Raw genomic sequence first — 27,875 nt, 5'->3', positions numbered from 1 at the left:
AGGGAGGCTGCGACCGACCTCCGAGAGGGCGGGGCACCCGGCCGGCGCTGTCGCCACGGGAACGCTCGGGTGCCAAACTACAACTCCCAGCAGCCCCCGCGACTTCCGGTCGGCAAGATGGTGGCGCGCAGGAGGAAGCGTGCGGCCGGGAGAGCTGAGGAGGGAGTTCCGAGCCCGCCGGGCTACACAGGTGAGCCCTGGAGTCGCGGGTTTCGTACACGGCCAGGCCTGCTGAGAGGCGACTCGGGGATCGGCCGTGGCGCCGGCATGTTGTGAGTGAGACTCGGGCTCCGAGGAATCACGCGGCGTCCTCTCGCGTGGCCGCATGCTGCCGGCTCTGACCATTGGGGCCACTGGTTCCCGGGACGGGGGGAGGAGGCAGCTAGTTGCTCGTCTGTCCCTGGGCGCACCCGCGTCGGTCTGTCGCTCCCGGAGAGCTGAGTGCATCGGCTGCTCAGCACCTCTGCTCCATTCGCGCTCTCCTGGGCTTTTCGGGACCCGCCTCACTGGTCCCCGGGGCCTGTGCCCGCCCTTGCCACCCACACTCCAGAATGCTTTTACGGTTTCCTGATACCAGATTTTAATCAGATCTTGCCTCAGGCGCCCGCCAGTGCCAGCCCACAGCCCTACGCTAAAGTTAGCATCAGAACAAAATCCAAACCTTTTTTTTTATTATTATTAATTTAGTTTTTGAGAAAGATGCAGAGGGAGACACCAGAGCACTGCTCAGCTCTGGCTTATGGTGGTGCAGGGGATTGAACCTGGGACTGAGGAGCCTTAGGCATGAGAGTCTGTTTGCATAACCATTATGCTGTCTCTCCCACCCAAATCCAGACTTCTTAGCCTTTGGCCTGCCTGGCCATCACAGGCCAGGCTCTCGCTCCAAAGCACCGATCCTGACCCAAAGCAAGGTTTTTTACATTCTTGGGGTGCTTGCACTTTGAGTCCTCAGAGCCCCTCGTATAGCTGTGCCCTCACTGCTGCACAGCTGGTTCTGCATTATTCAGACTAAAGCTTTAGGCTTCTCTGGCGGCCTAGATGGAGGTCTGTGCACTGACGCCCTGGATGCATCCCATACAGTCAGTCCTACTATGAATTTACTGGTCGTTTGTCTGCCTCCCTTCCTCATGAACTCCCCAGCAGCAGCCTCCCCTCAATATGAACAGAAAAAAGTCTATAGCTGTACGAAGCTTAACGTTTATGGGAGTGCCAGTGACTATCCACATAAACGGGCGATATAGACGTTATGGAGGGGGCAGAGCGTGTGATGTAACCTGGCACTTAATGCCCCCCCAGGGGTGAGGTTAACACTTGGTGAGGGTAGGTGAGATAGCACAGTGATCATGCACAGAGATTTCCCTGCCTGAGGCTCCTGGGCTCCATGGCACCACCAGACTTGAGCTGTGCTCTAGTGAAAAAGAAAAACAGTAGCCCAGGAAGTGGTGGGGTGAATAAGGTGTTGGACTCTTAAGCTTGCTTAAGGTCCCACATCTCTGGCATTAATATACCAGAGTGATGCTCTGGTTCATGTGCTCTCATATAAATAAGTAAATCTAAAAAAAAAAAAAAAAACAAACCCTGAAGAATGAGTGAAGTAAAGATAGATAATCCAGGAAAAGGGAACGTGTTGGAAGCCCTTGCTGGCTGGGAGAACAGATAGGGGGTGGGCTGGGGAGTAGTGTGGGAAGAGGCCAAGGTGGCCATGGTCATGCATGACCTCTAGCCAAGGCCCGGATTTTGTTGTTTACCCCAAGAGCAGCAGGGGACCACCCTTCCCCTCACTTAGAACCTCACTTGTAGCCTGCGTGCATGGTCTGTCCCATGCTAGAGAGCCCTGTCTGAGCAGAACACTGGCTCATTGTCTTAAGCTGCCCCACGTGCTGTACAAGCCACGCATTGGGAGGTCAGTGAAGGACAGATGGATGGACACGCAAATGGAACTAGAAAGGGACAGCCCTAACCTGACTTTCTACTTACTTGTTCCTTCCCCACCCACTTCCCGTCCAGCCATTCCCATCAAGTTCTCTGAGAAGCAGCAGGCTTCTCATTACCTCTATGCCAGAGAACATAGAGTTCGAGAAGGCACCAAGTCATCCTGGCCTCCAAAGCGGACACTCTTCATCCTCAATGTGCCCCCGTACTGCACAGAGGTAAGCTGGTGTCTGTCTGGGAGGGGGCTTCAGGCAGAGCTGGGTTCCCACTGCCCCCTCAAAAATACGTGGTATGAGGTCGAAACAGCTAATGGGAACCCCTTGAAGAGGTGTCCCAGGGGCTGCCTCTCTTCTATAGGAAATTGACTTTCAAGAGATGTGGTGTTTGCTTTTTTTTTTTTTTTTTAATAATTAAAAAGTTATCTTTATTTATTTATTGGATAGAGACAGCCAGAAATCAAATGGGAAGAAGGTGATAGGGAGACAAAGAGACACCTGCAACACTGCTTCACCACTTGCAAAACTTTCTCACTGCAGGTGGGGACCAGGGGCTCAAACTGGGTCCTTGCACGTAACCACTGTACTATCTCCCCTGCCCAAGATAAGTGGTTTTTAAAGATGGGTTTATTAATTAATGAGAGGGGAGAGAGAACCAGAGTATCACTCTGGCACATGAGGTGCCAGGGTTCAAACTCCAGACCTCATGCTCAAAAGTTTAAACCTCCTTCCACTGTACCTTTTCCTAGGCTGTGTTTTTAAAAAATATATTTCTATGGATTCAGAGCTGTTTATTATTACTTAGAGTTATTTGAATTGCATACTATTGTTCTCTGCTTATAAATGTACACTGAAAGAATTTAAGAAAATGAAATCAGGACTGGGGAGATAGCATAATGGTTATGCAAAAGACTTTCATGCCTGAGGCATCAGAGATCATAGGCTTAATCCCCGGCACCACCATAACCAAAACTAAGCTGTGCTCTGGTGAAAAAGAGGGAGGCTACTGGTGTAAAGATCCTGGTTGGAGCCCCCGGCTCCCCACCTGCAGAGGAGTCGCCTCACAGGCGGTGAAGCAGGTCTGCAGGTGTCTGTCTTTCTCTCCCCCTCTCTGTCTTCCCCTCCTCTCTCCATTTCTGTCCTATCCAACAACGACATCAATAATAAATAAAACAGTACTACAAAAATGGGCAATAAAAGGAATAAATAAATATTTAAAAAAAGAGGGAGGAGAGTTGGGAGGGAGCGCAGTGGGTTAAGCGCACATGGCAGCCCACGTGGCGCAAAGCACAAGGCCCGGCATAAGGATCCTGGTTTGAGCCCCCGGCTCCCCACCTGCAGGGGAGTCGCTTCACAGGTGGTGAAGCAGGTCTGCAGGTATGTATCTTTCTCTCCCCCTCTCTGTCTTCCCCTGCTCTCTCCATTTCTCTCTGTCCTATCCAATAATAACGATATTAATAACAATAATAACTACAACAATAAAACAACAAGGGCAACAAAAGGGAATAAATAAATATTTTTTAAAAAAAGAAGGAGGGAATGAGAATTAAATTACCCCTACAAGTCACCCAGGCTATGGCTGTTGTTTTTATTGTTATTTTATAAAAGCTGTTAATTTAGTTTTCTGTAAATTTACAAAAGAAAAAGTAAGGGAATCACGGGATTATAGATGATTCTTTTTTTCAGAAAACCAATTTTTCAGATTCCTCAATAGTTAAAGAATGAGAGTCGGGTGGTAGCGCAGCGGGCTAAGTGCACATGGTGCAAAGAGCTAGGACCGGCGTAGGGATCCCAGTTTGAGCCCCGGCTCCCCACCTGCAGGGGAGTCGCTTCACAAGCAGTGAAGCAGGTCTGCAGGTGTCTGTCTTTCTCTCCCCGTCTGTTTTCCTCTCCTCTCCATTTCTCTCTGTCCTATCCAACAACGACATCAGTGACAACAACAATAATAAAGCAAGAAGGGCAACAAAAGGGAAAATAAATATTTTTAAAAATAGTTAAAGAATCACTAGGAGGAACAGTTGTTATTTTTATCTATTTATTTATTTTTCTTTTTCACCAGAGCACTGCTCAGCTCTGGTTTATGGAGGTTCGGGGGGATTGAACCTGAGACAGAGGAGCTTCAGGCATGAGAGTGTTTGCATAACCATTATGCTATCAACCCCCTTTGAACAGTTATTATTTTTTTCAGAAGTTTTTATTTTTTTTATTTTATTTTATTTATTCCCTTTTGTTGCCCTTGTTTTATTGTTGTAGTTATTATTGTTGTTGTCGTTGTTGGATAGGACAGAGAGAAATGGAGAGAGGAGGGGAAGACAGAGAGGAGGAGAGAAAGATAGACACCTGCATATCTGCTTCACCACCTGTGAAGCGACTCCCCTGCAGGTGGGGAGCCGGGGTTCGAACCAGGATCCTTATGCCGGTCCTTGTGCTTTGCGCCACCTGCGCTTAACCCGCTGCGCTATAGCCCGACTCCCGAACAGTTGTTATTTTTAAACTTTATTGTAATGTTTGTTTGCAGAGAGGGCATATACATTTCTTTTTTTTTTAATAATTTATTTCTTTATTGGGGAATTAATGTTTTACATTCAACAGTAAATACAATAGTTTGTACATGCATAACATTCCCCAGATTCCCATTTAACAATACAACCCCCACTATGTCATTCATCATCTTTCATGGACCTGTATTCTCCCCACCCACCCACCCCAGAGTCTTGTACTTTGGTGTAATACTCCAATTCCATTTCAGGTTCGGCTTGTGTTTTCTTTTCTGGTCTTGTTTTTCAACTTCAGCCTGAGAGTGAGATCATCCCATATTCATCCTTCTGTTTCTGACTTATTTCACTCAACATGATTTTTTTCAAGGTCCATCCAAGATCGGCTGAAAACGGTGAAGTCACCATTTTTTACAGCTGAGTAGTATTCCATTGTGTATCTAGACCACAACTTGCTCAGCCACTCATCTGTTGTTGGACACCTGGGTTGCTTCCAGGTTTTGGCTATTACAAATTGTGCTGCCAAGAACATATGTGTACACAGATCTTTTTGGATGGATGTGTTGGGTTCCTTAGGATCTATCCCCAGGAGAGGAATTGCAGGATCATAGGGTAGGTCCATTTCTAGCCTTCTGAGAGTTCTCCAGACTGTTCTCCACAGAGGTTGGACCAATTGACATTCCTCCAGCAGTGCAGGAGGGGCAGAGAGGGCATATACATTTCATAGACAGCACCCCAGAAGTTTCCTTGTGCCTCCCCCATCCCTGTCAATAACCACCATCCTGATTCCAGTAAACTAAATTGAACCCTTTTTTGCAATTGGCTGATTCAGATAGCAAAACTTAGATGGTGGTCTTAGAAAATCAGGATAACAGGGAGTCGGGCGGTAGCGCAGCGGGTTAAGCGCAGGTGGCGCTAAGCTCAAGGACCGGCGTCAGGATCCCGGTTCAAGCCCCCGGCTCCCCACCTGCAGGCAGGTCCCTTCACAGGCGGTGAAGCAGGTCTGCAGGTGTCTGTCTTTCTCTCCTCCTCTCTGTCTTCCCCTCCTCTCTCCATTTCTCTCTGTCCTATCCCACAACAACGACATCAATAATAACTACAACAATAAAACAACAAGGGCAACAAAAGGGAATAAATAAATAAAATAAAATAAATTTAAAAAAAAAAAAGAAAATCAGGATAACAACAAACATCTTCACCTACCAAAAAAAAAAGAGTAAGATTTTGTTCTTAAACTTAAAATCTCTTTCAGAATCATTTTTTTCCCCAGTGTGGCACCGGGGGCCTCCCTACCCCAGTTTTTCATTCATTATTTTGAAGGAGAGACTGTCAGAGAAGGAAGACACCATAGCATCATTCCACTGTCCATGGCTTATGGTTATGTGGATTAAACCTGGGACCTCAAAGCCTCGGGCATGAGAGCTGGAGAGCAGGTAGGGCAGGGAGGGGACAGGCAGCAGATTTGTAGGCAGGGGGCTTGTTCAGTCCAGCGCTGAGCTGGGACCTGACCTGAGGGAAAGGAGTCTGTGAGCTGAGTTAGATTGAGTATGAGAAATTCTTCTATACCCCCTTCTTCCAGCCAACTGGATGAACTGTTATGGATGGAGCTTAAAAACAAAGAAAGGAAAACACAGGGTGAGACTTGGACTGGACATGGTCTCCTGCAGCAAGACCAATGATAGGTTGGGGGCAGCTGGGGAGGTTGAGTGGATATTGGGGGCTCATTGCCTGATGGCTGGGGAGGGGGTCTGGTGCTCCCATGTGGTGGGCCTGAGGCATGGCACAGTGTGCAGGGCCCCCACAACTTTTATAGCACTTTATTGAGAAAACGTTGATTTATGAGACTGTTGCCACCACCCAGTTTTTTTTTTAATTTAACAAAATATTTATTTTCCCTTTTGTTGCCCTTGTTTTTCATTAGTGTTGTAGTTATTATTGTTGTTGTTATTGATGTCATCATTGTTAGATAGGACAGAGAGAAATGGAGAGAGGATGGGGAAGACAGAGAAGGGGAGAGAAAGATAGACACCTGCAGACCTGCTTCACCACCTGTGAAACGACTCCCCTGCAGGTGGGGAGCCGGGCGCTCGAACCAGGATCCGTACGCCAGTCCTTGTGCTTTGTGCCACATGCGCTTAACCTGCTGCGTTACTGCCCGACTCCCCACCCACAGTTTTTTTATATATATATATATTTATTTATTTTCCCTTTTGTTGCCCCTGTTTATCGTTGTTGGCATTGCTGTCATTGTTGGATAGGACAGAGAAATGGAGAGAGGAGGGGAAGACAGATACCTGCAGACCTGCTTCACCACCTGTAAAGCGACTCCCCTGCAGGTGGGGAGCCAGGGGCTCGAACCAGGATTCTTACACCGGTCCTTGCACTTTGCGCCACCTGCTGCACTACACCTGACTCCCTACTCATAGTTTTTAACCTGACCTTTCACCAAGCTGGCCAGTGGCAGAGGAGGATAGGTGTTTGACCTCTGTGTTGAGGCCAAAACCTGCCCAGGCCCTTCCCCCAGGCCCTGGCTTGGGTGTCCTGCTGCCTTGACAGTATTGCTTGGCTGAAGGAGGCTCCAGAGGTGCCCTGCCTCTCACACCCTGCTTCCCTGTCCCTGGCAGGAGAGCCTGTCCCACCTACTCTCCTCCTGTGGCCCCATCCAGTCCGTGGAGTTGCAGGAGAAGCCAGACCTGGCCGAGGTCCCCAAGGAGCCCAGGTCGAAGTTTTTTAACCCCAAGCCCGTTCCGGTAAGCGTTCTTGTATTGGGGTCTGCTGGAGTGGGGTATGGCGTGGGAGAGGAGTGGCAGAGGGACTTTGGGGGTGTTCCCCGTAGTCCTAGGCAGCCCTCACCGCCTGCCAGGTCCTTTAGCTCCTGTCTTGCTCTCCCATCATCCTGGGTGTGAGCTTAGAGACCATCTGCTCCCCCCACCAGAGTCAAGCATGCCTCTGCTGGGTGGCCTAGAGTGCTGCTGTCTTCACCTTCATTCTTTTCTTCCGTATTTATGAGAGAGGGAGAGAGAAACCTAACTTCATCCTGGCCCATGTGAGGCTGAGGATCAAACTCAGGGCCTTGTGTTTAAAAGCCTAACACTGTATCCACCGTGCCACCCCCAGGCCTTCTTGCCACATTTCTTCTGTCATCTATGGTTCAGTAGATGACATTTAAACTAGTGTGCGCTCTTCTATCCCCCTGGCCCCGGGCAAGCACAGTTTTCAGAGTCCTTCTCCGAGCTGGACAATAGCCTCCACGTACTTGGCTTCTCCACGGGGAGATGGGGAACGGTCACTTCTAAGAGGTTATCCTCAAACTTCAGTACCCTCACTGGTCCACGCCAGGGCAGGATGAGCGCAGATGGGCATCCTCGTGCCAACTGGGGGGGCGGGATGGCTCCCCTCACTCTGGTGTCTCCCTCCTCACCCCTCCCAGGGATTCCAGGTGGGCTACATAGTGTTCCAGAAGCGAGGAGGGGTGCTGGCTGCCTTGGCTCTGCAGGGCCCGCTGCTGGTCTCCACAGAAAGTCACCCGGTGAAGAGCGGCATTCACAGTGAGTGGTGGTGCCGCCCCCCGCCTCCTCCCGTGCCCTTCGGCTCTTCCTTACCCCTTGAGCCCTGAGTGTCAGCCTGAGGAAGCCCCGTCTCCCCATCTTCCTGCCTTCAGAGTGGATCTGTGACTATGCAGACTCAGTGCTGGACCCTGAGGCCCTGCAGGAGGAAGTGGACACGTTCATGGTGACCTATGACAAGAAGATGGATGAGGTGGGGCTTCCACAGGGGCGACCAAGCCTGAATGAGCCCAGTGTAGCAGTTTGTCCTGGTGACATCTAGCCTGCCAGTGGCCTGTGGAAGGCATGGCTTGAGGGTGGTAGAGGCTGTGTGGGCATGTCTGTCCCCTCCCTACTCAGCCAGCAACACTGGGCAGAGGGAGCAGCAGGGATGTGTTTGGGTGGGGACCAGACTGCTTCTGGGTGCACGGGAATGCGCTCCTGGGGCTGTGGGGGACCCTGGGACCTACCCATAGCGGCTGAATTCTTCACAGGAGGAGGCCAAGGCCAAGGAGGAGGAAGGGGTCCCCGACGAGGAGGGCTGGGTGAAGGTCACGCGCAGGGGCAGGCGGGCTGTACTCCCGCGGACGGAGGCAGCCAACCTGCGGGTGCTGGAGAAGGAGAAGCGCAAGCGAGCCCGCAAGGAGCTACTCAACTTCTACGCCTGGCAGCACCGCGAAAGCAAGATGGAGCGTAAGAGGCCTTCCCCACCCCGCCCCACCGCTCTGTGTCAAGCCGAGCCCAGTGCTTCTGGGACAGGCGACTCTTTGGGTACAGACTGCCCAACAGACTCAGGGTTTAGGATCCCAGCAGCTGCTATCCTTAGGCCATTTGCAGGCTAAAAAGATGGAGAGATCCCACACCCAAGAGGAGGCCTGACAGCCTCCAGCAAGAAACCACACTGCAGAGAGCCAGACCCAAGTTCTCCCTGGTGGTGCCAGAGGAGGGCGCTGTGGGCTCTGAGCACCAATGCAGGTGCTTGTGCATGAGAAAGAACGTGGCGTGTCTGTGTAGAGTGAAAGGGGCATCCTCCTGGAGGACCTGGGGTGGCCCTGACCCAGCAGCCCGTCCCAACCCCCCACTGCCTCACAGCTCCTCCCTGCACTCTGCCCTCCCTTCCTTCCATACCTGACTCCTGCCCATCCTCTTCCCTTGACTCACCCCAGCTGCCCCAGTCTCCCCTCTTATCTCTAGACCCACGTCCTTTGTCCAGGTCACTCAGTGACCAGAGTGCCATCTGAATTCTGTGGTTTCTGGGGTGAGGCCTCCTTATTTCTTGGCATCTCCTCCAGTCTGTTGCTGCAGTGGTAGGAGGCTGGGGCTGGTCTTCCTGGGGATCTCTCCACACCCCCAGAACCTTGTTCCTTCACCTGAGGCCAGGGGGGTGGCTTTTGGCTTTCTCACTGCTCTTTACTGTGGGGGCCACATTGTCTGACCCTGGCTTTGTTTTGTTTCCTCCTCCTTCCACCACACCCCAGATCTGGCACAGCTGCGCAAGAAGTTTGAGGAGGACAAGCAGAGGATTGAACTGATGCGGGCCCAACGCAAATTCCGACCCTACTGAGCCACACTGGCCCTTGGAAAGAGGTGGACAGTGCCGGTGGTGCTGGCAGGACTTGTGGGCCTAGAACACCATTTGTAGGCTGTCCAGCAGGCCCAAAGTCTAAACCCATGGGGGATGGAGGAGGACACGGTTCCCCTGTGCTGTCTGTGCTTCAGTATCTCAGGCCCAGGACTGGCGAAACCCTCCACACCACCACCCTGGAAGTGGCCCTTCCTTGTCCCAGCCTCTTTTTTTCAAGGCCTTGACTGCTCACCCCTTCCCCTCCTGCAGTGAAGGTGCCTCAAAAGCAGTGGGAACTCAGAATATTTTTTATTTTCTCAGCCTGGTAGCAGGAAAGGTCTAGAAAAGGCAGGCCTGGTGGGGCAGGCTGGCCGTGTGCTTTCCTGACCCTCACTTCGGTAGCTTCCAGCTCAGCGCAGACCCAGCCAACAATAGACAGCCCCCTCCCCCCAAATCTGTCTTCCAATTGGGGTCACAATGTTAAAGTCAGATCTCTACGTCCCTGACTCTCATAATCGTCTCTGATAGCCCCTGTGGTCAGGATCAGTGGCCTGGTGGGGGACTTGGGGGATACCAGGGCTTAACAAGGCTCTGGCTGGACCTCACTTCCCACTCTGTAAGAAGAGGCTGATGACATGAGCTATGTGCTGGGGCTGGTTCATGTGAACATAGTGGTTGCCTGGGACCTCCACAAACTGGAACCGCTGCAGGAGAGGAAACATACACGGTCAGGTGTGGTGGGAGGGAGGCGCCTCACAGTCCCCTGCCCAGGTACACAGTGGGGGCCAGGAGGCAGGGTGCTGTTACTTCTGGTTACCTGAGGTCCATTTGGGGGAAGACAAACTATTTTTTGACCTTTCCTACCTGTTCTGCCTGTCCCAGGAAAGGGTCATGGTCACAGCACCAGCCCAACCCTCCCAATTTGGAAACTCACCCTCACCCACAGTCAGTACTTGCTGATGTGACTTGGCCAGTAAGAGGAAGTACAGGGCCAACTGTTGTTTGGGTCCCTGTGGAACTGTGGAGCTGCCTCCAGCCTAGGGAAACCTGGCCCAGGGGATGTGAGAGGCTAAATAAATAGGAGCTCTGCCAGTGAACTGCTTCCTGTGCTGATTCAGATATGACGCCAGGTTTCCACCCACAGCCAGGCGCAAGGTCTAGCAGCTGGTGGTGGTTATCTGTTTAAGACTGGGTGCCAGATAGACCTGGGGTCCCGGGACAAGAAGAGATGGGTGAGGCCACCCAAGAATGTCCTGACACCCCTGTGCCAAGCACCTACCTCTTTCAGGATGGATCTCATTGTGTGGAGCATGAAAACCATGGGCTCCTTTTCAGCATCATTGGCTCTTCTTACATCATGAAATCCTTGGATTGCTCTGCAAAGAAACCAGGGCTTACCTCTACCTGACCCCCCAGGGTCCTGGCTCTGAGGAGACCCAGATCTGACCACCCTCTGATTTCCCAGCTTAATTCAGCGCCTGCTCTCAGGGAGTGAGTGTTGCAGGTGAGTCCCACTCAACAAGCCGCCTGAGGTCATAACTACAGGCTCTTGAGTCCACTGTCCAAAAAGCCTACTGAAGTCATTTATAGTACATAATTCCACTTTTCTCTGGTATGGTCAGAGTTGTACAACCATCACTAGTTAATTGTAGAACATTTTCAACATTTCAACAACAATAAAAAAAGCTCATGCTAGTTTTCACATGTGCTGTCGGTCTTACCCAAGCACACATCTACTTGATATCAGAAGAGAGCTCAGCTGGGTATGGAGGTGCTATGTGAATGAAAGCACTGAAGCCCTGGCTCCACAAGGAAGTTTTTCTGGGCTTGAACGTGAACTGAGCCCTAAGGGGCTTCTTCCTAAGAAGGAAGGAGACTAGTCTCACGGGAGAAATGCAGGTCTGGCCTTGGCTGCTCAATTCACTTACTTGATGAGCAGGATGTGGGCCTGCAGCTTCTTGAGCAAATTCGCAAACATCTCCCTGCTGACGAAGTCGAAAGAATGCTCTGGCTGTAGGCAAAACCACAGTGAGTTCCCACTACGAGACACCAGGCAGTCCTGTGGATGCAGGGCTGTCTACCAGGAACAGCTGGGGCTCGGCAGGGCAGCTTCAGCCCCACAAGGAGGAATTGGTTACGGGGCCTGGGCCATGGCGCACCTGGCTAAGCACACAGTGCCATGAGCATCACCTGCAGACAAAGGTCTCTATCCAGTGACCCTGAGACTCCTCTTTGCCCAGACCCCTACAGCTGGGCATGGCCATGCAATGGGTACAGAGAAGTGATCTGGGCCCACACTTTAGGGGTAAGCCATGGGAGTCTACAAAGGCTGCCTTGTAAGCACTGCCCAGCTAGCCTGGGCCATGCGCTCTGCAAGGAGAGCCACCTGCTGCAGGGGCTGAGGCCATGGTGCAGAATGAACAGACCTGAGTCCCCTTGTCCCCTACTGGCTCCATCAAAGCTCAAAGCCCACCCACTTAAGATGCCAAGGCAGGTGGTGTCCAGCACAGCACCCACGGCCAGGCTGCTCCAAACTGAGATGTGCTAGAAGTTTTAAACTGCTGGATTTTAAAAATGGCACCAAAAATTGTGAAGTTTCTCAGTGAGTTTTTTTATGTTGGTCATAGACTGAAATGATGACATCTGATATAAGAACCCAAGGTTTCCCTCACCCCAGTGTTAATGCCGCCACTGAGTGGCCTATTTATTTAATGAATTGACCCTGTTTGTTTATTTATAAATGCTTCATAAGAGGAAAGCTTCACTGGGTGAGCTCTCCCAGCCCCCAAGTAGAAAATACACCACACCTGCTTTCTGTTTCCATGGGACAGTGCTGCTCTAGCCTGAGGGCCTGCCAAGGGCAAGAACTCTCAGAATTTCCTCTCCACCAGTGGCTCTGGCTCTCAGTGTGGCAGGGGGAGCTTTGTAAATCAAAATTCTCACATGGCCAGACTCGGTGAAGTCAGGCCCAATACTCCATCATTTTGATGAATATTAACCTCCTGTGAAGTCGGGGAGAAATTAGTCGGGGGCTAGACGGTGGCACACCCAGTTAGGCGTACATAGTGCCACCAGCCAACAATCATGCAACCCGGGTTTGAGCCCCCTACTCCCCACCTGCGGGGTGGGGGACACTTCTTGAGTGGTGAAGCAGATCTGCAGATGTCTGTCTCCCTCTCTGTTTTACCAGACCACTGCTCAACTCTGGCTTACGGTGATGTGGAGATTGAACCTCAGACTTTGGAGCCTCAGGCATGAGAGTCTGCATAGCCATGATGCTATTTACCCCTACCCTACTGTCTCCCTCTCTATTTGTACTTGTACCTTCCCCTCTCAACTTCTCTGTCCTACCAAAAAAAAAAAAAAAAAAAAAAAAGCCGCTGGGAGCAGTGGATTCAGAGTGCTGGCACCAAGCCCCAGCATTAACCCTGGAGGCAAAAGGGGGGAGGAATCAGCCATGAACGCTCATGGTCTGCCCTGAGCCTCTCTCTGCACACTGCAGGCTGACAGAACCTCGGGTGCTCTTCTAGAGACAGAGGCGTGTCATCTCATCTCCCAGGTCTTCTGTTGAGAGTCACGGAGGACTGACTCAGCCAGTCACACAAGATCCCCTCCCACAGCAGAGCTAGATGACGGGCAGGGGAGGATCTGAAAGGCCCAGGAACTGTGTCACCATCAATTGACAACAGGAGATGGCGCCAGGTCTCAACTTAGGCTCTTCTCACACCCTGACACGGCAGCTCCTCCCCTCCCGGCCTGCTGAATGCAGATTTTACCCACAGGGCAAGGGCTCCCTGGCAGGCAGGCTTGTTGGGAACCTGCTGATGCTCAGGGCAGAGGCTGAAAATCCATCTCTACTTAAGACTCTGGGTGGGGTAATACAACACAAGTGGGTTTCTGCAACAGTTTTCTAAAAAGGACAAGGAACCTCAGTGCGAGACACAGGGCAGGGTGTGAGTCTTGCCTCAGGAGGTGACAGTGTGAAAACAAGAAAGCCTTTGTGAGAACCCTGCTGGTGCTGCCTGCTTCTCGCCTTTTTTCTCTCTTCCTCTGTATCCCTCTTTTCTCTCTTTTTAAAAATTGTTTATTATTGGGTATAGACAGAAATTGAGATGAGGGGGGGAGATAGGGAGAAAGACACCTGCAAACCTGCTTCACTACTTGTGAAGCTTTCCTCCTGCAGGTGGGGACCAGGGACTTGAACCTTCATCCTTGCACACGGATGTGAGTGCTAAGCCAAGTGTGCCAATGCCTGGCCCCTTTGTCTTTTCTCTCTAAAAATAATTTATTTTAATGAGAGAATTATAGAGAGAAAGACGAGAGCACTGCTTAGCTCTGGCTCCTGGTGGTGCTGGAGTTTGACTCTGGGACCGCTGAGCTTCAAGCGGGAAAGTCTTTTATGGAGCTCTGCATCTCTCTGCTTACCTTCTTTTCATTCCCTTGTCTGTATCTTTCCTGTGTAATTAAACGGACAGCAAAGTCCACAGATCTAAGTGTCTGTTCCTGATGGTCTTTTACAAATGAGGCAGCCACTTCTCAGGAGCCCGGGTCACCACAGGGACCAGCTCCCTCCTGGGGGCTCCCTCCAGACTTCTGCCCTTTAGCCTACAGGTCACCTCTGCCTCCTTCATAACTTCACAGAAACGAGGAGGGAAACCCCACCGCATGCTCCATCATGTAGAGGTTCCCACACGGTGGCTGGCGGCTCAAACCTCAGTCCACACACTTGGCGAAGTATGTACACTACCAGGTAAACCTCCCCTTGGCCCCCCATGATACTTTCTAACAGAAAGCAGGAATGCTACGTGGCTGGAAAAGAAGGAAGCTGAAGGGCTGCAGCGGGGCTCACCAAGGCGATCCTGCGGTCTCTGTTCAGCACCAGACCTGGGGACAGGAGCACAAAGAGTAGCCTCAGTGCTGGGTCAGAGAGACCTGGCCTTGCCTGCCAGGGCCCTTCCAGCTGGGCCTCATTGCTTCAGACTGGGCTGGTGAGCCCCACCTTTGGTAATCTCAGGGTTCAACCAGAGCAGAGCGTACCCACTGCCACCTAGCACTGGACCAGTGTGCTTCATCCGAGGGCAGTAGTGGATAAAGTGGGGGGGGGATGGCATCTTCATTCTCCTCCCCGAAAAGTCTTGATCCTTCTCTGGGGGGGCAGGAGAGAGCTCACTTTACCATACATAAGGCCCCGGGTTCACATTCCAAGCGCCACATGGGAGCGTCATGCATGGCACCAAAAGGAAGTTCTAGGAATGGTAGAGTGGTCTCTCTCTTTACATTTTTAAATTCTGTTTGTTTTGATAGGACAGAAATTGAGAGGCAAGGGGGAGACTGAGAAAGAGTAAAGGGGGATACACGCAGCATTGCTTTACTGCTTGTGAAGCTTCTCCTGTGCAGGTGGGGACCAGGGGATCTGAACCTGGGTCCTGGAGCATGGTGACATGCTCAACTGGACACACCGCAGCCTGGCCCATTCTCTGCCTCTCCCTGTCTGAAACTGAAAGGTGGAAGAATGCTCCCCTAGAGCAGTCACAGTCATTAACACTAATTAGAAAGCTCCTTCTGTGGGCCGGGTGGTGGTGTGCATATGTTACAACGTGCAAAGACCAAGGCTCAAGCCCCTTGTGTCTGCTTGCAGAGGGGAAGCTTCACAAGTGGTGAGAGTGTTGCAGGGCTCTCTCTCTCTCTCATCTCTGCCTTCCATTCTCAATGTCTCTGTCTCTATCCAGTAAATAAAAAATATTTTTTAAAACAGTTCATCCTGGGAGTCAGGCAGTAGCGCAGCGGGTTAAGCGCATGTGGCGCAAAGCCCAAGGACCAACGTAAGAATCCCAATTTGAGCCCCCGGCTCCCCACCTGCAGGGGAGTCACTTCACAGGCGGTGAAGCAGGTCTGCAGGTGTCTATCTTTCTCTCCCCCTCTCTGTCTTCCCCTCCTCTCTCCATTTCTCTCTGTCCTATCCAACAACGACATCAATAATAACTACAACAACAATTAAAAAAACAAGGGCAGAAAAGGGAAAATAAGTAAATAAATATTTTTTAAGAAAAAGTTCATCCGGAGCTTTAAATGCTAGGAAGTGCTCCAAAGCTAAGCATCATATCAAAGACAGCGGGATGCAGACGAAGACCAAAGAGGCGGGGTGAGCTCCTGGCTGAGCCAAGGCTCCCTGGAGGAGGGGCAGCAGAAACAGCCGGGAGGTTCCCGGAAGCAGAGCCTGGGGCCTCCTGAGAAGTGAGCAGGGGCTACAAACACTGGCGTCAGCTAGGCAGATGCCGCGTGACCGCTCCCCCTTCCTGCTAGCATCTGCTCAAACACACTGCCAGCCAGGCTTCCCAGACCTCCCACTGGGGCTCGCCATCCCCTTCTGATTTCTCTCGGCACCACTCCTAAGGCTTCCTAAGGCGCTCGCTCTTGTCAGCTCTTGTCAGTCACGGCTCCACTGCACTTCCCCATGTGGGAATAGAGCTCCCACAGGATAAGAGGAGGCTGGCCTTTTATTCACAGCTGGGACCCCAGGAGTCCGCAAAGTGTTTGTGCAATGACTAGGCAGACATTTACTTCCAGGGGGCAGAGAGGCGGGTGGGACTAAGGGGCAGGACTCAAAGGCAGGGGTGCAGTTCTATTATTTGAGTACGTGACTGCTGTTATTAATACTACCGGCGTTGCTATTATTTTTAAAGATTATTTCTTTTTTATATTTTTATTTTCTTAGATTGAGAGGACGGGGAAACAGGGAGAGAGACAAAGAGACACCTGCAGACCTGCTTCACCACTCATGAGGTTTTCCCTCTGCAGGTGGGGACCAGGGGCTTGAACCTGGGTCCTTGCATACTGTAATATGTGCGCTTACCCAGGTGTGCCACCGCCTGACCCCAGATTTATATATTTCATATGAAGTAGAGTTTCACATGAGACAGAGAATAACTGATACATGCAGTAATAGGGATTGAACGTGGGGCCTCCGGCCTGTAGCTACCACACTACTGAACTATTGCCCTGGCTGCAATAGTAACATTACCATTAGTTAAACAGACATTTATGGTATATCAATAAGATTTGTTTTGGGAACTAAGCTACCTGATGTCAGAACTCACCTGGGGAAGTTAGAATGAAATCAAGAGCTAAAAGACTGGATGTTTTAGGGTTCTCTGGTGGGAGGGTGGGGCAAGGAGAAGCCCTTCCACCCTCCTGGGGTTCTTGGTGGTGCCAGGGCATTGTTTGTGTGCAGTTCCACTGTTCCTGGGCTGAATTGTTCTTTTTAAAATATTTTTTAAAATATTTATTTATTCCCTTTTGTTGCCCTTGTTACTTTATTGTTACAGTTGTTGTTGTTATTGATGTTGTCATTGTTGGCTAGGACAGAGATGTTGGATGGAGAGAGATGGGGAAGACAGAAAGACAGAGGGGGGGAGAAAGACAGACACCTGCACACCTGCTTCACTGCTTGTGAAGTGACTCCCCTGCAGGTGGGGAGCCGGGGGCTCGAGCCGTGATCCTTACATTGGTCCTTGAGCTTTGTGCCACGTGCGCTTAATCCACTGCTTGAACCTGGGTCGTTGTGCATTGCAATGTGTGTGCTTAACCATGTGCACCACCACCTACCCCCTATTTGCCCATTTTTTCCTATGGCCCTGCTTTCTCTTCCTTTCTAAGTCATACCCACACCTACTACTACTTACTACTTCGAACGTACTACCTTTTTACCTCCTCTCTCCAGGTCATGATGGAATTGGAGTTCAGAGCCCTCTTTTTTTTTTTTCTTTTTTGCCCCCAGGGTTATCACTGGGGCTTGGTGCGCTGCGCTACGAATCCACTGCTCCTGGAGGCCATTTTTTCCCTTTTGTTCCCCTTGTTGTTTATCATTGTTGTAGTTAATATTGTTGTTGTTGTTAGATAGGACAGAGAGAAATAGAAGAGGGGAAGACGGGGGGGGGGGGGGGGGGGGGGGGGATCCTCAAGCAGGTCCTTGTGCTTTGTGTCATGTGTGTTTAACCCACTGCACTACTGCCTGGCTCCCCAATAAACTCATTTTCTTGCACAACCCCTTGCTTCTTGACTGGCATTTTGATTTTGTAACTTTTGATTTGGTAACAAAGACAAATGACAACTAGGAAAAAGTAGCTTCAATACAATCTCCCAACACCAGAAAAGTTCCTACAAACAGAGAAGACCAATAAATAACAAAGACAGGCAAGAGGATAGGACAGCACAATTCTCAGTAGCAGCAACAAGGAGTCATTCTCATAAGAGGAAAAGACAAGTCAGAACCACATTGATAGAAATTCTCGTCTGTCAAATGGGCAAAATTCCAGCTGCCTGACAGTCAGGGATCTGGGCTTCTCATGGTCACAGGGGGCATTCCTGGGGGGATCTGGAAGGACCTTCAAAGCCACTGCCTTGCTCCTTGCCCGGGAAGAGATAAGCTATCTCAATGTTTGTTGTTGTTTTTCCCCCCTACTGAGGCTTCACTGCTCCCAAGGGCAAGGAAGCTGCAGAATGGGTTTTCCAAGGGGACCTGTTATATGTAGGAGTGAAGGAAATGTGGTTTTCTTATTTGCATGTGTTTATCTTTACCTAAGAAAACTGTATGGGTTGATGACTCCTCTCTCTCTCTAATTTTTTTTTCTCCCTCCCTTCCTTCCATTCTTCCGCCACCCACCAAGTTCAATTCCTGGCACCACCAAAAGCCAGAGTTGAGTTGTGCCCCAATAAAAATGAATTAACTAGGACCGGCACCAGGATTCCGGTTCGAGCCCCGGCTCCCCACCTGCAGGGGAGTCGCTTTATAAGCAGTGAAGCAGGTCTGCAGGTGTCTATCTTTCTCACCCCCTCTCTGTCTTCCCCTCCTCTCCCCATTTCTCTCTGTCCTATCCAACAATGACGACATCAATAACAACAACAATAACTACAATAAAACAAGGGCAACAAAAGGGAATAAATATTTTTTTAAAATGAATTAATTAAATAAAAAAAACTTTAAAAACCCCTGAAAATCCTATTTATTTATTTACTTACTTATTTATCCCCAGCATGCCATACATCAGAGCAGTGCTGTGGTCTTGGTCTCCCTGCTGCATGCATGCACAAAATAAATCGGGGGCGGGGGTGGGGGCGGGGGCGGGGGATAGGGAGCGCTAGCAAGAGGCTCCCTGGATAACGCTCCACCTTCTCTCTCATCCTCTTAGTCTGCCACCAAGGTTATCACTGGGGCTCAGTGCCTGAAAGATGACTCCACCATTCCTGGTGGTCATTTTTTCTTTCTTTTTCTTATAGAGACAAAAAGAAATAGGGCGAGAGAAAGAGACATCTCACGAAGCATCCCCTGCAGGTGGGTGTTGGGATACTGCATGCTGGCTCACAATAGCGATTCGGACACAATTAGAATATGACTGACGGACTTATGTAAACCAAGTTATTTAACTTGCAGGTGGCCGGGAAGTCCTACCCTTTCTTTTTCGGTGTTCGGTTCTTGCACTCGGCTCTTCCGGCTCCCTGCTTTCTAACATGCTGGGCCCGCCATAGCCGCTCCTCCTGGGCCTTGTACACACGTGAATCTGAACTTTGGTAATTAACCTTTCTCATGTGCCCAGCCTGGTCTTAGCTCTGCCTGTAACTGCCCAGCCTGTCGTACCTAAAGTACTCCGTTCCATACTGCTGTGCCGCCATGTCTTAAGCCTGCGCCAAGCCATGCCCCTGTACACTCCTTTACTACCTCCGCGTCATCAACCTCGATTGTTCCAAACCCAAGCCGAGCAGCTGCGCTCCTGCAAAGTCCTTTTTGTTTTCTAATTACAGCAGGTGAGGATCGGGGCTTGATCCCAAGTCCTCGAGCATGGTTACGTGTATACTCTACCGGGTGAGCAGCCACCTGGCCCAGTGAGCGCGGCTTCCTGTGCCACCTGGCATAGCTCAGTCAGCGCTGCAGCCCTGAGAGGAGCCATCATCTGCACAGCACTGGGGCAGCCTCGGGCTCAGTGACTGTTCCTGGCTCTGCTCAGCTCTGCGCTGCCTGCAGTGATCCTTACCTCCAGCCACCTGTGTGGTCCCTCGCTGCAGCAAGAGCTCCCCACACTCCTTCCCCACATGACTGTTGTTCTTCAGGAACCTGGGGGGCGAGGGGGAGCACAGATGAAAAGGAGAGGAGGCACCTGCGAGGCCAAGGGCATGAGTTCAGGGAGGTGTCCATACTGGCTTTGTTCATTGAGTCAATTATTTATAGAGCCGGACCTGCCAGGCGTGCTGCCAGATGAGGAAGGCTCAAAAGTGAACAGCAGAAGTCACCGCCCACACGGGTCCTGCGGTTAACTGCTGGGCAGGGAGGGGCGCCTCCAGGGATGGGGCAGGCTTCTAGAAAAAGTGCCAGCAGGGATGGAAGAAGAGGAGAAGTCAGCGGCTGCTCAGGGGAAAGGGGAGCAAAGGCAAGGAGTGGGAGGAGCGTTGCATGTACACGTGTGTGTGGACAGGTAAGAAGAGAAGGGCGGGCAGACAGCACACGGGGCAGCGCAGCTACAGTCAGGCATTTTGGGGCAGATGAAGTCCCAGCTAGGCATCAAGCGGTGCTAAGGAGCCTGATGCCCACAGTGAGTTTGCTAGTGGGCTCTGAAAGCTTCCCCGCCCCAGTGATTCCCTTTCCCTGAGGCCCCACTCTAGGTATCTCCCCCACCCTGTTCCCTCTCACCAGCCGGCACGTACCACTGCAGCATCTCCTCTGGGCTGACCACCTTTGAGGGCTTCTTGGAGGTTTCCACCTGCAGCACGTGCTCTATGGCCTTCCGCTTGTAGATCATCAAGTTATCCACTTCCTAAGGAATGTGAGCTGTGAGGGTGGGCGCGGCTCCCAGCTGTAGTCCCTCAGCCTGCACTCATGCGGGCAAGGTATGGGCTATTCTGACTCGGGGAGGGCAGCACAGGGTCAGGCTGGCTACGGAACCCTGCCTAGGACTTTGAATGAGGTGACTGTTCAGTTAAGTCACCAGGACCTGTGGGCCTGGAGAGATGGGGGTGGGAAGAACTCAGATGGGCTGATGGAAGGGCAGAGGGGACTGGACAGGGACATCTCTGATGAGTGCTGAGCACCTTTGCTAAGATGAGAAACTAGGGCGCCCAAGTTACAAACCATCCCAACTTGGCCGTTCCATCTGCCTTATATAATGCCCAAAGTCACACAGCAGGTAGACAGCAGAGCCAGTACTCAGATGTAGGGGCAGCCTTGGTGGTTATCATTGGTGGTGGCAGGAGGGGTCAGCACGGTCTATACTCAGGGCTGCTTTGTGCATTTGTGCTACATGGGCACAAAGGATGACAAAAGGACTTGGGAGAAAGCATGATGGTTATGCAAAAGACATTCATGCCTGAGGCTCCAAGGTCCTAGATTCAATCCCTAGTACCACCATAAGCTAAAGCTGAGCTCTGTATCTCTCTCATTAAAATAAATACCCCACACCTATGGACATCTAATCTTTGACAAAGGGGCTCAGACTATTACATGGGGCAAGCAGAGTCTCTTCAACAAATGGTGTTGGAAACAATGGGTTGAAACATGCAGAAGAATGAAACTGAATCACTGTATTTCACCAAATACAAAAGTAAATTCCAAGTGGATCAAGGACTTGGATGTTAGACCAGAAACTATCAGATACTTAGAGGAAAATATTGGCAGAACTCTTTTCCTTATAAGTTTTAAAGACATTTTCAATGAAACGAATCCAATTACAAAGAAGACTAAGGCAAGTATAAACCTATGGGACTACATCAAATTAAAAAGCTTCTGCACAGCAAAAGAAACCACTACCCAAACCAAGAGACCCCTCACAGAATGGGAGAAGATCTTCACATGTCATACATCAGATAAGAGTTTAATAACCAACATATATAAAGAGCTTGCCAAACTCAACAACAAGAAAACAAATAACCCCATCCAAAAATGGGGGGAGGACTTGGACAGAATATTCACCACAGAAGAGATCCAAAAGGCCAAGAAACACATGAAAAAATGCTCCAAGTCTCTGATTGTCAGAGAAATGCAAATCAAGACAACAATGAGATACCACTTCACTCCTGTGAGAATGTCATACATCAGAAAAGGTAACAGCAGCAAATGCTGGAGAGGGTGTGGGGTCAAAGGAACCCTCCTGCACTGCTGGTGGGAATGTGAATTGGTCCAACCTCTGTGGAGAACAGTCTGGAGAACTCTCAGAAGGCTAGAAATGGACCTACCCTATGACCCTGCAATTCCTCTCCTGGGGATATATCCTAAGGAACTCAACACATCCATCCAAAAAGATCTGTGTACACATATGTTCTTGGCAGCACAATTTGTAATAGCCAAAACCTGGAAGCAACCCAGGTGTCCAACAACAGATGAGTGGCTGAGCAAGTTGTGGTCTAGATACACAATGGAATACTATTCAGCTGTAAAAAATGGTGACTTCACCGTTTTCAGCTGATCTTGGATGGACCTTGAAAAAATCATGTTGAGTGAAATAAGTCAGAAACAGAAGGATGAATATGGGATGATCTCACTCTCAGGCAGAAGTTGAAAAAGAAGATCAGAAAAGAAAACGCAATTAGAACCTGAACTGGAATTGGCGTATTGCACCCAAGTAAAAGACTCTGGGGTGGGTGGGTGGGGAGAATACAGGTCCATGAAGGATGATGAATGACATAGTGGGGGTTGTATTGTTAAATGGGAAACTGGGGAATGTTATGCATGTACAAACTATTGTATTTACTGTTGAATGTAAAACATTAATTCCCAAATAAATAAATAAATAAATAAATTTAAATATATCTGCTAAGATGAAACTGACATTTCTTTTTTGGCCTCCAGGGTTCTCTCTAGGGTTGAGTGCCTACACTGTGAATCCACTGCACCTGACGGCCATTTTCTCCATCTTATTGGATAGGACACAGGGATGTTGAGAGAGGAGGGGGAGACAGAGAAGGAGATGGAAAGACAGACACCTGAGACCTGCTTCACCACTTGTGAAGCTTCCCCCCTGCAGGTGGGGAGCTGAGGGATCGAACCTAGATCCTTGTGCCTGTCTTTACTCTTAGTACTGCGTGCACTTAACCAGGTGCACCACCACCCAACCCCTGAGCAGATAAATGTTTATTTATTTCTTTATTTTTAAATGGCAACATTTTATTTATTTACTTATTTATTTATTTATTCCCTTTTGTTGCCCTTGTTGTTTTATTGTTGTAGTTGTTGTTGATGTCGTTGTTGTTGGACAGGACAGAGAGAAATGGAGAGAGGAGGGGAAGACAAAGAAGGGGAGAGAAAGATAGACACCTGCAGTCCTGTTTCACCACTTGTGAAGCGATTCCCCTGCAGGTGGGGAGCCGGGGACTTGAACCGGGATCCTTACACTGGTCCTTGTGTTTAGCGCCACCTGCGCTTAACCCGCTGTGCTACCGCCCGACTCCCAAATGGCAACATTTTTAAATGGCAACTCTGACATTCTTTATTTTTAATGTTTATTCCCTTTTGTTTCCCTTGTTGTTTTATTGTTGTAGTTATTATTGTTGTTATTGATGTTGTCATTGTTGGATAGGACAGAGAAAAATGGAGAGAGGAGGGAAAGACAGAGATGGGGAGAGAAAGATAAACATCTACAGGGGAGTCTCGCTTCACAGGCAGTGAAGCAGATCTGCAGGTGTGGTGTCGGGGGCTCAAACTGGGATCCTTACGCCAGTCCTTGTGCTTCACGCCATGTGCGCTTTACCTTCTGTGCTACGACCCGACTCCCTATTAGTTTATTTTTTACCAGAGTATTGACTAGCTCTGGCTTATGATAGTGCAGAGGATTGAACCTGGGACTTCAGAGTCTCAGACATGAGAGTTTCTTTGCATGACCATTATGCTATCTACCCCCAACTGGTAACTGATACATTTAAAATAAAAAGGGGGGTGGGTGGTAGCACACATAGTGCAAAGAGCAAGGATCCCAGTTCGAGGCCCCCGGCTCCCCACCTGCAGGGGAGTCACTTCATAAGCAGTGAAGCAGGTCTGCAGGTGTCTATCTTTCTCTCCCCCTCTCTGTCTTCCCCTCCTCTCTCCATTTCTCTCTGTCCTATCCAACAACAGCAGCAACAACAACAATGGAAAAAAGATGGCCGCTGGGAGCAGTGGATTTTTAGTGCAAGCACTGAGCCCCAGCGATAATCCTGGAGGCAAAGACTAAAAGACAAAGTTCCCCGAATTCCTCTTCTAGAAGCATGCCCTGCAGAGGGCATGGGGGACCCTCCAACCCTCCAAACCCCTTTGTCTATCCAATGCCACTTTGTCCCACCTCCCTGGGGTCTAGAGAGGGCTGTGGGCACTCCATTGAACGCATGCACAGAAGCTCTGCTCTTACGTGGGAGTCCAGAACAAATGGTGCAGAGTCCAACAAAATAAGCTTCTCCACCATCTCAGGGAAGACACAGGAAAACTAAGATGCAACACAAAAAGGAGAATAAGCAGAACGGGAAGAATAAACAGGACAGGGGACCCAAACCCTTCCCCTGAAGTGTTGTTTCCTGAAATGTTTCAGCTGGGGGATGGGAGAGGATCAAGAGGCCTGAACCAGAAGCTTCCGCCTCCCCCTAACACCCAGCGGCCACCCCCACCCCACCCTTCTCGCCTTCTTCTGCAGCCCTGTACAAGTACCAGCACCATGCCCAGAGGAGCTGGGCTCCTGGGGGGTTCTCTGGGTCAGAAAGGGCAGGGAATGACGGAACTCTATCAGGAAGTGACACTTAGCTGACTCCCCCATAATCACTGCAATCTACCAAGCAAACTATCCAAGCTAATAAGTCGCTGACTTGAAATTGGTGATCCGAGGCCCTTCTGTTCCTCAGTAATTTCTTCCGTCTCCTGCTCTCCCCACCCCACTGAGAGAAGCACCCAAGAAAGCCAGAAGGGGTCACTGCAAAGCCATCTACTCACCATTCCACCTACAGTGCCACCTGGGGGACAAAAGAGGGGTTTTCTGAAACTCCTTCACGCCTCCTCACCCCCTCTCCAGCTCCCCAAATCCCAGTACAACCCCCCCAGGGAGCAACCCACCCCCAGGCTAGGGGCCTGGCTCCTCTCCCCCACTAGTGGTCAAGGTCTCTTTGTACCTGCTATCAAACTCGGAGTTTCCTCCCTGGGTCCACAAAGCGCCCTTCTTCAGAGCTGACCATTAGAAAGGGCACATTTCCTTTAAATTGAGAGCTGGCTACCCAACAGATGGCAGAGGATACACAGCATGGAACCCAGAAGCCAATGTCCAAGCTGTGTGTCAACTTCTTGCCCCAGGTGCAACCCCCGCCCTTCACTGCAGTCAGGCCAAAGGGGGACTCACCAAAACTGTGGCCCAAGATGGAGAAACGGTTCCACTTCAGGGCTGAAAACATATGGAGAAAGGTTTCAATAGGGCCACACACCCCCATCCTGCAGTCCCTGAGCTCAGGAAACCCCTCCCCAGCATCTGGGGCACCCTACTAGGGAGAGCAGCTTAGAGGAGTCCCAGCTCCACTGCAAGGTGGGAGCACACAGGAGGCAGAAGTACTTTTTTTTTTTTTTTGTAATTTTATTTATTTATCTTCCCTTTTGTTGCCCTTGTTGTCTTTTTGTTGTTGTTGTTGTTGATGTCGTCATTGTTGGATAGGACAGAGAGAAATGGAGAGAGGAGGGGAAGACAGAGAGGAGGAGAGAAAGACAGACACCTACAGATCTGCTTCACCACCTGTGAAGCGACTCCCCTGCAGGTGGGGAGCCGGGGGCTCGAACCGGGATCCTCATGCTGGTCCTTGCGCTTAGCGCCACCTGTGCTTAACCTGCTGCGCTACCACCCGGCTCCCGGAAGAAGTACTTTTTACATTTATTTATTTGAGAGAGAGAGAATCAGAGCACCACTCTGGCATATGCCGTCCCAGATATTGAACTTGAGACTCCAAAGCTTTCCCCACTGCACCACCTCCTGGACATCTTAGCTGCCTTCCCAGAGTCATCCATGAAGACCTGGTGGAACTGAGGCCAGGCTACACCCCACACCCAGGCCACAGCTGCTTCCTCATGACCACTCCCTGCTCCAGTAGTCAGAGGGGTGGGTGTCCCAGAGCCCCCATCTCAACACTCTCAGTCCCTACTCACCTGCCACAACTCTCCGGATCTCTGTCACAAAATTCTGGTAGTAATATGGGAGGCCTGGGCTATAATGTGACGACAATCCATGACCTCCAAAATCCATGGCAATGTAATGGAAGTCTGAGGCAAGGGGGTGAGAGACAGTCAGCTGGAGGGACTAGGTAGATAGTAGATAGGTGGATGACAGACGGATCGTGGTGTACACTTAGGCCTTGCTCATTTGACTGTATATAAACCATGTTCTAAAAGAGAACCAGGGCTTCAGCAGGTGCCCCACTGAGTCACTGGAGAAAACCCCACAACCTTCCTCACACAGGCACTCAGGTCAGGCCAAAGCCACAGGTCTGGTCTCCTGCCTGAGGCAGATAGGCGTGTTCTACAGCAGAACATAAGGCTGATTCACAGAACCCTGCCTGGGTTCAAACTCCACCTGCTGGCTACCTGGACCTCACCAAGACTGCCCCTCTCTGGGCTTTATCTCCCCACTAGAATTGTGAGACAATATCTGTGACAGAGGGCTGTCTAGATAATGCATCACCAGCTGTTCTAATTATCTATTGCTATTGTTAAACCACAAACTTTGGATCTTATAATGACAACTCTTACTATCCCCCATGTTCCCATGATCTGCCTGGACTAACCTCCCACCTCACTTAAAAAAAATTTTTTTAATCTTTATTTATTGAATGGAGACAGCCAGAAATCGAGAGGGTAGGGGGAGACAGAGAGGGAGAGAGACAGAGAGACACCTGCAGCACTGCTTCACCACTCACAAAGCTTTCCCCCTGCAGGTGGGGACTGGGGGCTCACACCCAGGTCGACTCACATTGTAACATGTTCAACTAGGTGCACCCTCACCCACCCCCACTTCACTCTGTCCCAGAACTCCCCCCACCCCCAGCTGCCCCTACCTTTTGGAAGAAGAGGGATGAGTCTGTCAAAAGAGTTGGCATTGTCCAGCCAGCCATGCAGACAGAGAACTGGGTGACCCTGCTGGGTGCCCCAGGCCTTGGCAGCGATGTGGCCCCAGGGCACTGCCAACTTCAGCTCTGACAGCAAACCTGGAAGACAGAGCCGCTGCTCACTCTGGGGACTGTGGCCTTGCATTCAGAAGTTGAGCTTCTAGTGCTACGCAGCAAAGATGGGTGTAGGGATCACTTATTGAGTGGGGAGAGGAGGAGAGAAAACTTTGAGAGAGTTCCCTGGCAGAACTTTCTAGAATAGACTGGGGGTGGGGAGTTGTCTACACCTGGGCTCTGCAACTTGCTGGTTGTGGGGCCCTGGATAAATTCCTAAAACCTCCCAGAACTCTGGCTGATTTTCCTGCCACAAAGGACTAAGCAGAGTCATGACAATAACCAACATTCTCCAAGCTGCCACTGAAGGACAAGATGGGGGTGGCCAGGTTCCCCACATCCTCCCAGACAACTGGGACCACTGTCACCCTCCCTTTGCAGATCAGGAAACGGAGGCACACGGAGGTGCAGTTCGTGCCCAAGATCGCACAAGGGGCACCAGGAGAGCAAGGGCTGGGTGCAGGGGGCCCCACCCAGGCCCCCAGCCCGGCGCCGGGCAGCCTCCTGCCCAGTCTGCTCGGCGACGACTTTCACCCTCCGGGCGGGACTGGGGATGTGCGCTCCTCCAACTGGGGGGATTCTCGGAGCCGCCGCCTGGGGCCCTTCCCGCCGCCCTTTGGACTTGACCTCCCCTTCCGACTGCCAAGAGGAACTACAGGGAGCCGCGCGGCCCGCGAAGTCTCCCCGCCATGCTCCCTCCGCCGGCCTCCCCTCGTGGCTGTGCGAGACCGAAGTCGCGCGCGGGTTCCTTCTGTGCCGCCGGCGCTTTACCCATTGCGCGGGTCCCGCCGGAGCGCAGCGGCCGCAGCCCTCTGGGAAGTCGTGCTCCACCGCAGTTACAGCCTCAGCTCCCAGGGCCGTCCTGCCCGCGCCCCGCCCACCGCCGCAGTAGGCCCCGCCCCCCGCTGAGGGTCCTACCCAATCATTGGCCAGCCCCGGGCCATCGGCCCTTTCCAGGCGGGCCGCGCCCAACTGTGGCCCCGCCCCAGGCCCTCCTGTGGCTATCAGCCTGGAACCCAAGGTTGGCGCGACCTGGCTGCGACTTCTGATCTGGAAAGGCCCTGCGCTCCCGGAGACACCATCTGCTCTGGGAAACCGCTGAGGGGATTTAAGGCAGGGACCAAATGACCTCCAGAAAGTCTCTGCT

General features: G+C 51.0%; 2 protein-coding genes across 3 annotated transcripts; one reads left to right on the top strand and one right to left on the bottom strand.

Moving 5' to 3' along the window:
- The first annotated feature begins 58 nt into the window (after positions 1-58).
- RRP7A (ribosomal RNA processing 7 homolog A) lies at positions 59-10,033 on the top strand. Its single transcript, XM_007523442.3, has 7 exons — positions 59-190; positions 2,008-2,150; positions 7,048-7,173; positions 7,854-7,971; positions 8,085-8,182; positions 8,463-8,661; positions 9,447-10,033. The coding sequence occupies exons 1-7, from the start codon at positions 118-120 to the stop codon at positions 9,530-9,532; spliced, it is 843 nt and encodes a 280-aa protein (XP_007523504.1). The 5' UTR covers positions 59-117; the 3' UTR covers positions 9,533-10,033.
- On the bottom strand, positions 9,820-27,614 carry SERHL2 (serine hydrolase like 2). Of its 2 annotated transcripts, XM_060189076.1 has the most exons (12): positions 27,500-27,614; positions 26,564-26,713; positions 25,659-25,772; positions 24,868-24,909; positions 24,468-24,487; positions 23,896-23,970; positions 20,228-20,337; positions 19,561-19,640; positions 14,382-14,416; positions 11,461-11,543; positions 10,812-10,908; positions 9,820-10,236 (listed from the first exon to the last, which is right to left on the bottom strand). In XM_060189076.1, the coding sequence occupies exons 1-12, from the start codon at positions 27,501-27,503 to the stop codon at positions 10,135-10,137; spliced, it is 912 nt and encodes a 303-aa protein (XP_060045059.1). In that variant the 5' UTR covers positions 27,504-27,614; the 3' UTR covers positions 9,820-10,134. The 2 variants fall into 2 exon arrangements, with proteins under 2 accessions (XP_060045059.1, XP_060045060.1); XM_060189077.1 differs by lacking the exon at positions 25,659-25,772.
- Positions 27,615-27,875: the final 261 nt, after the last annotated feature.

Source organism: Erinaceus europaeus, chromosome 4, assembly GCF_950295315.1.
Source record: "Erinaceus europaeus chromosome 4, mEriEur2.1, whole genome shotgun sequence".
NCBI lineage: Eukaryota > Metazoa > Chordata > Mammalia > Eulipotyphla > Erinaceidae > Erinaceus > Erinaceus europaeus.
The sequence above is the reverse complement of the archived record's forward strand: the minus strand, read 5'-3'. Positions and strand labels throughout refer to the sequence as shown.

Excerpts from the sequence above, each read along its gene's own strand:
- RRP7A (XM_007523442.3), top strand. The coding sequence starts at position 118 with ATGGTGGCGCGCAGGAGGAAGCGTGCGGCCGGGAGAGCTGAGGAGGGA. Across the intron at positions 7,972-8,084 it reads GGTGAAGAGCGGCATTCACA|AGTGGATCTGTGACTATGCA; the intron begins GTGAGTGGTGGT and ends TCCTGCCTTCAG. Across the intron at positions 8,183-8,462 it reads ATGACAAGAAGATGGATGAG|GAGGAGGCCAAGGCCAAGGA; the intron begins GTGGGGCTTCCA and ends AATTCTTCACAG.
- SERHL2 (XM_060189076.1), bottom strand. Across the intron at positions 24,488-24,867 it reads CATCTTGGGCCACAGTTTTG|GTGGCACTGTAGGTGGAATG; the intron begins GTGAGTCCCCCT and ends TTTGTCCCCCAG. Across the intron at positions 11,544-14,381 it reads GAGACCGCAGGATCGCCTTG|CCAGAGCATTCTTTCGACTT; the intron begins GTGAGCCCCGCT and ends TTTTGCCTACAG.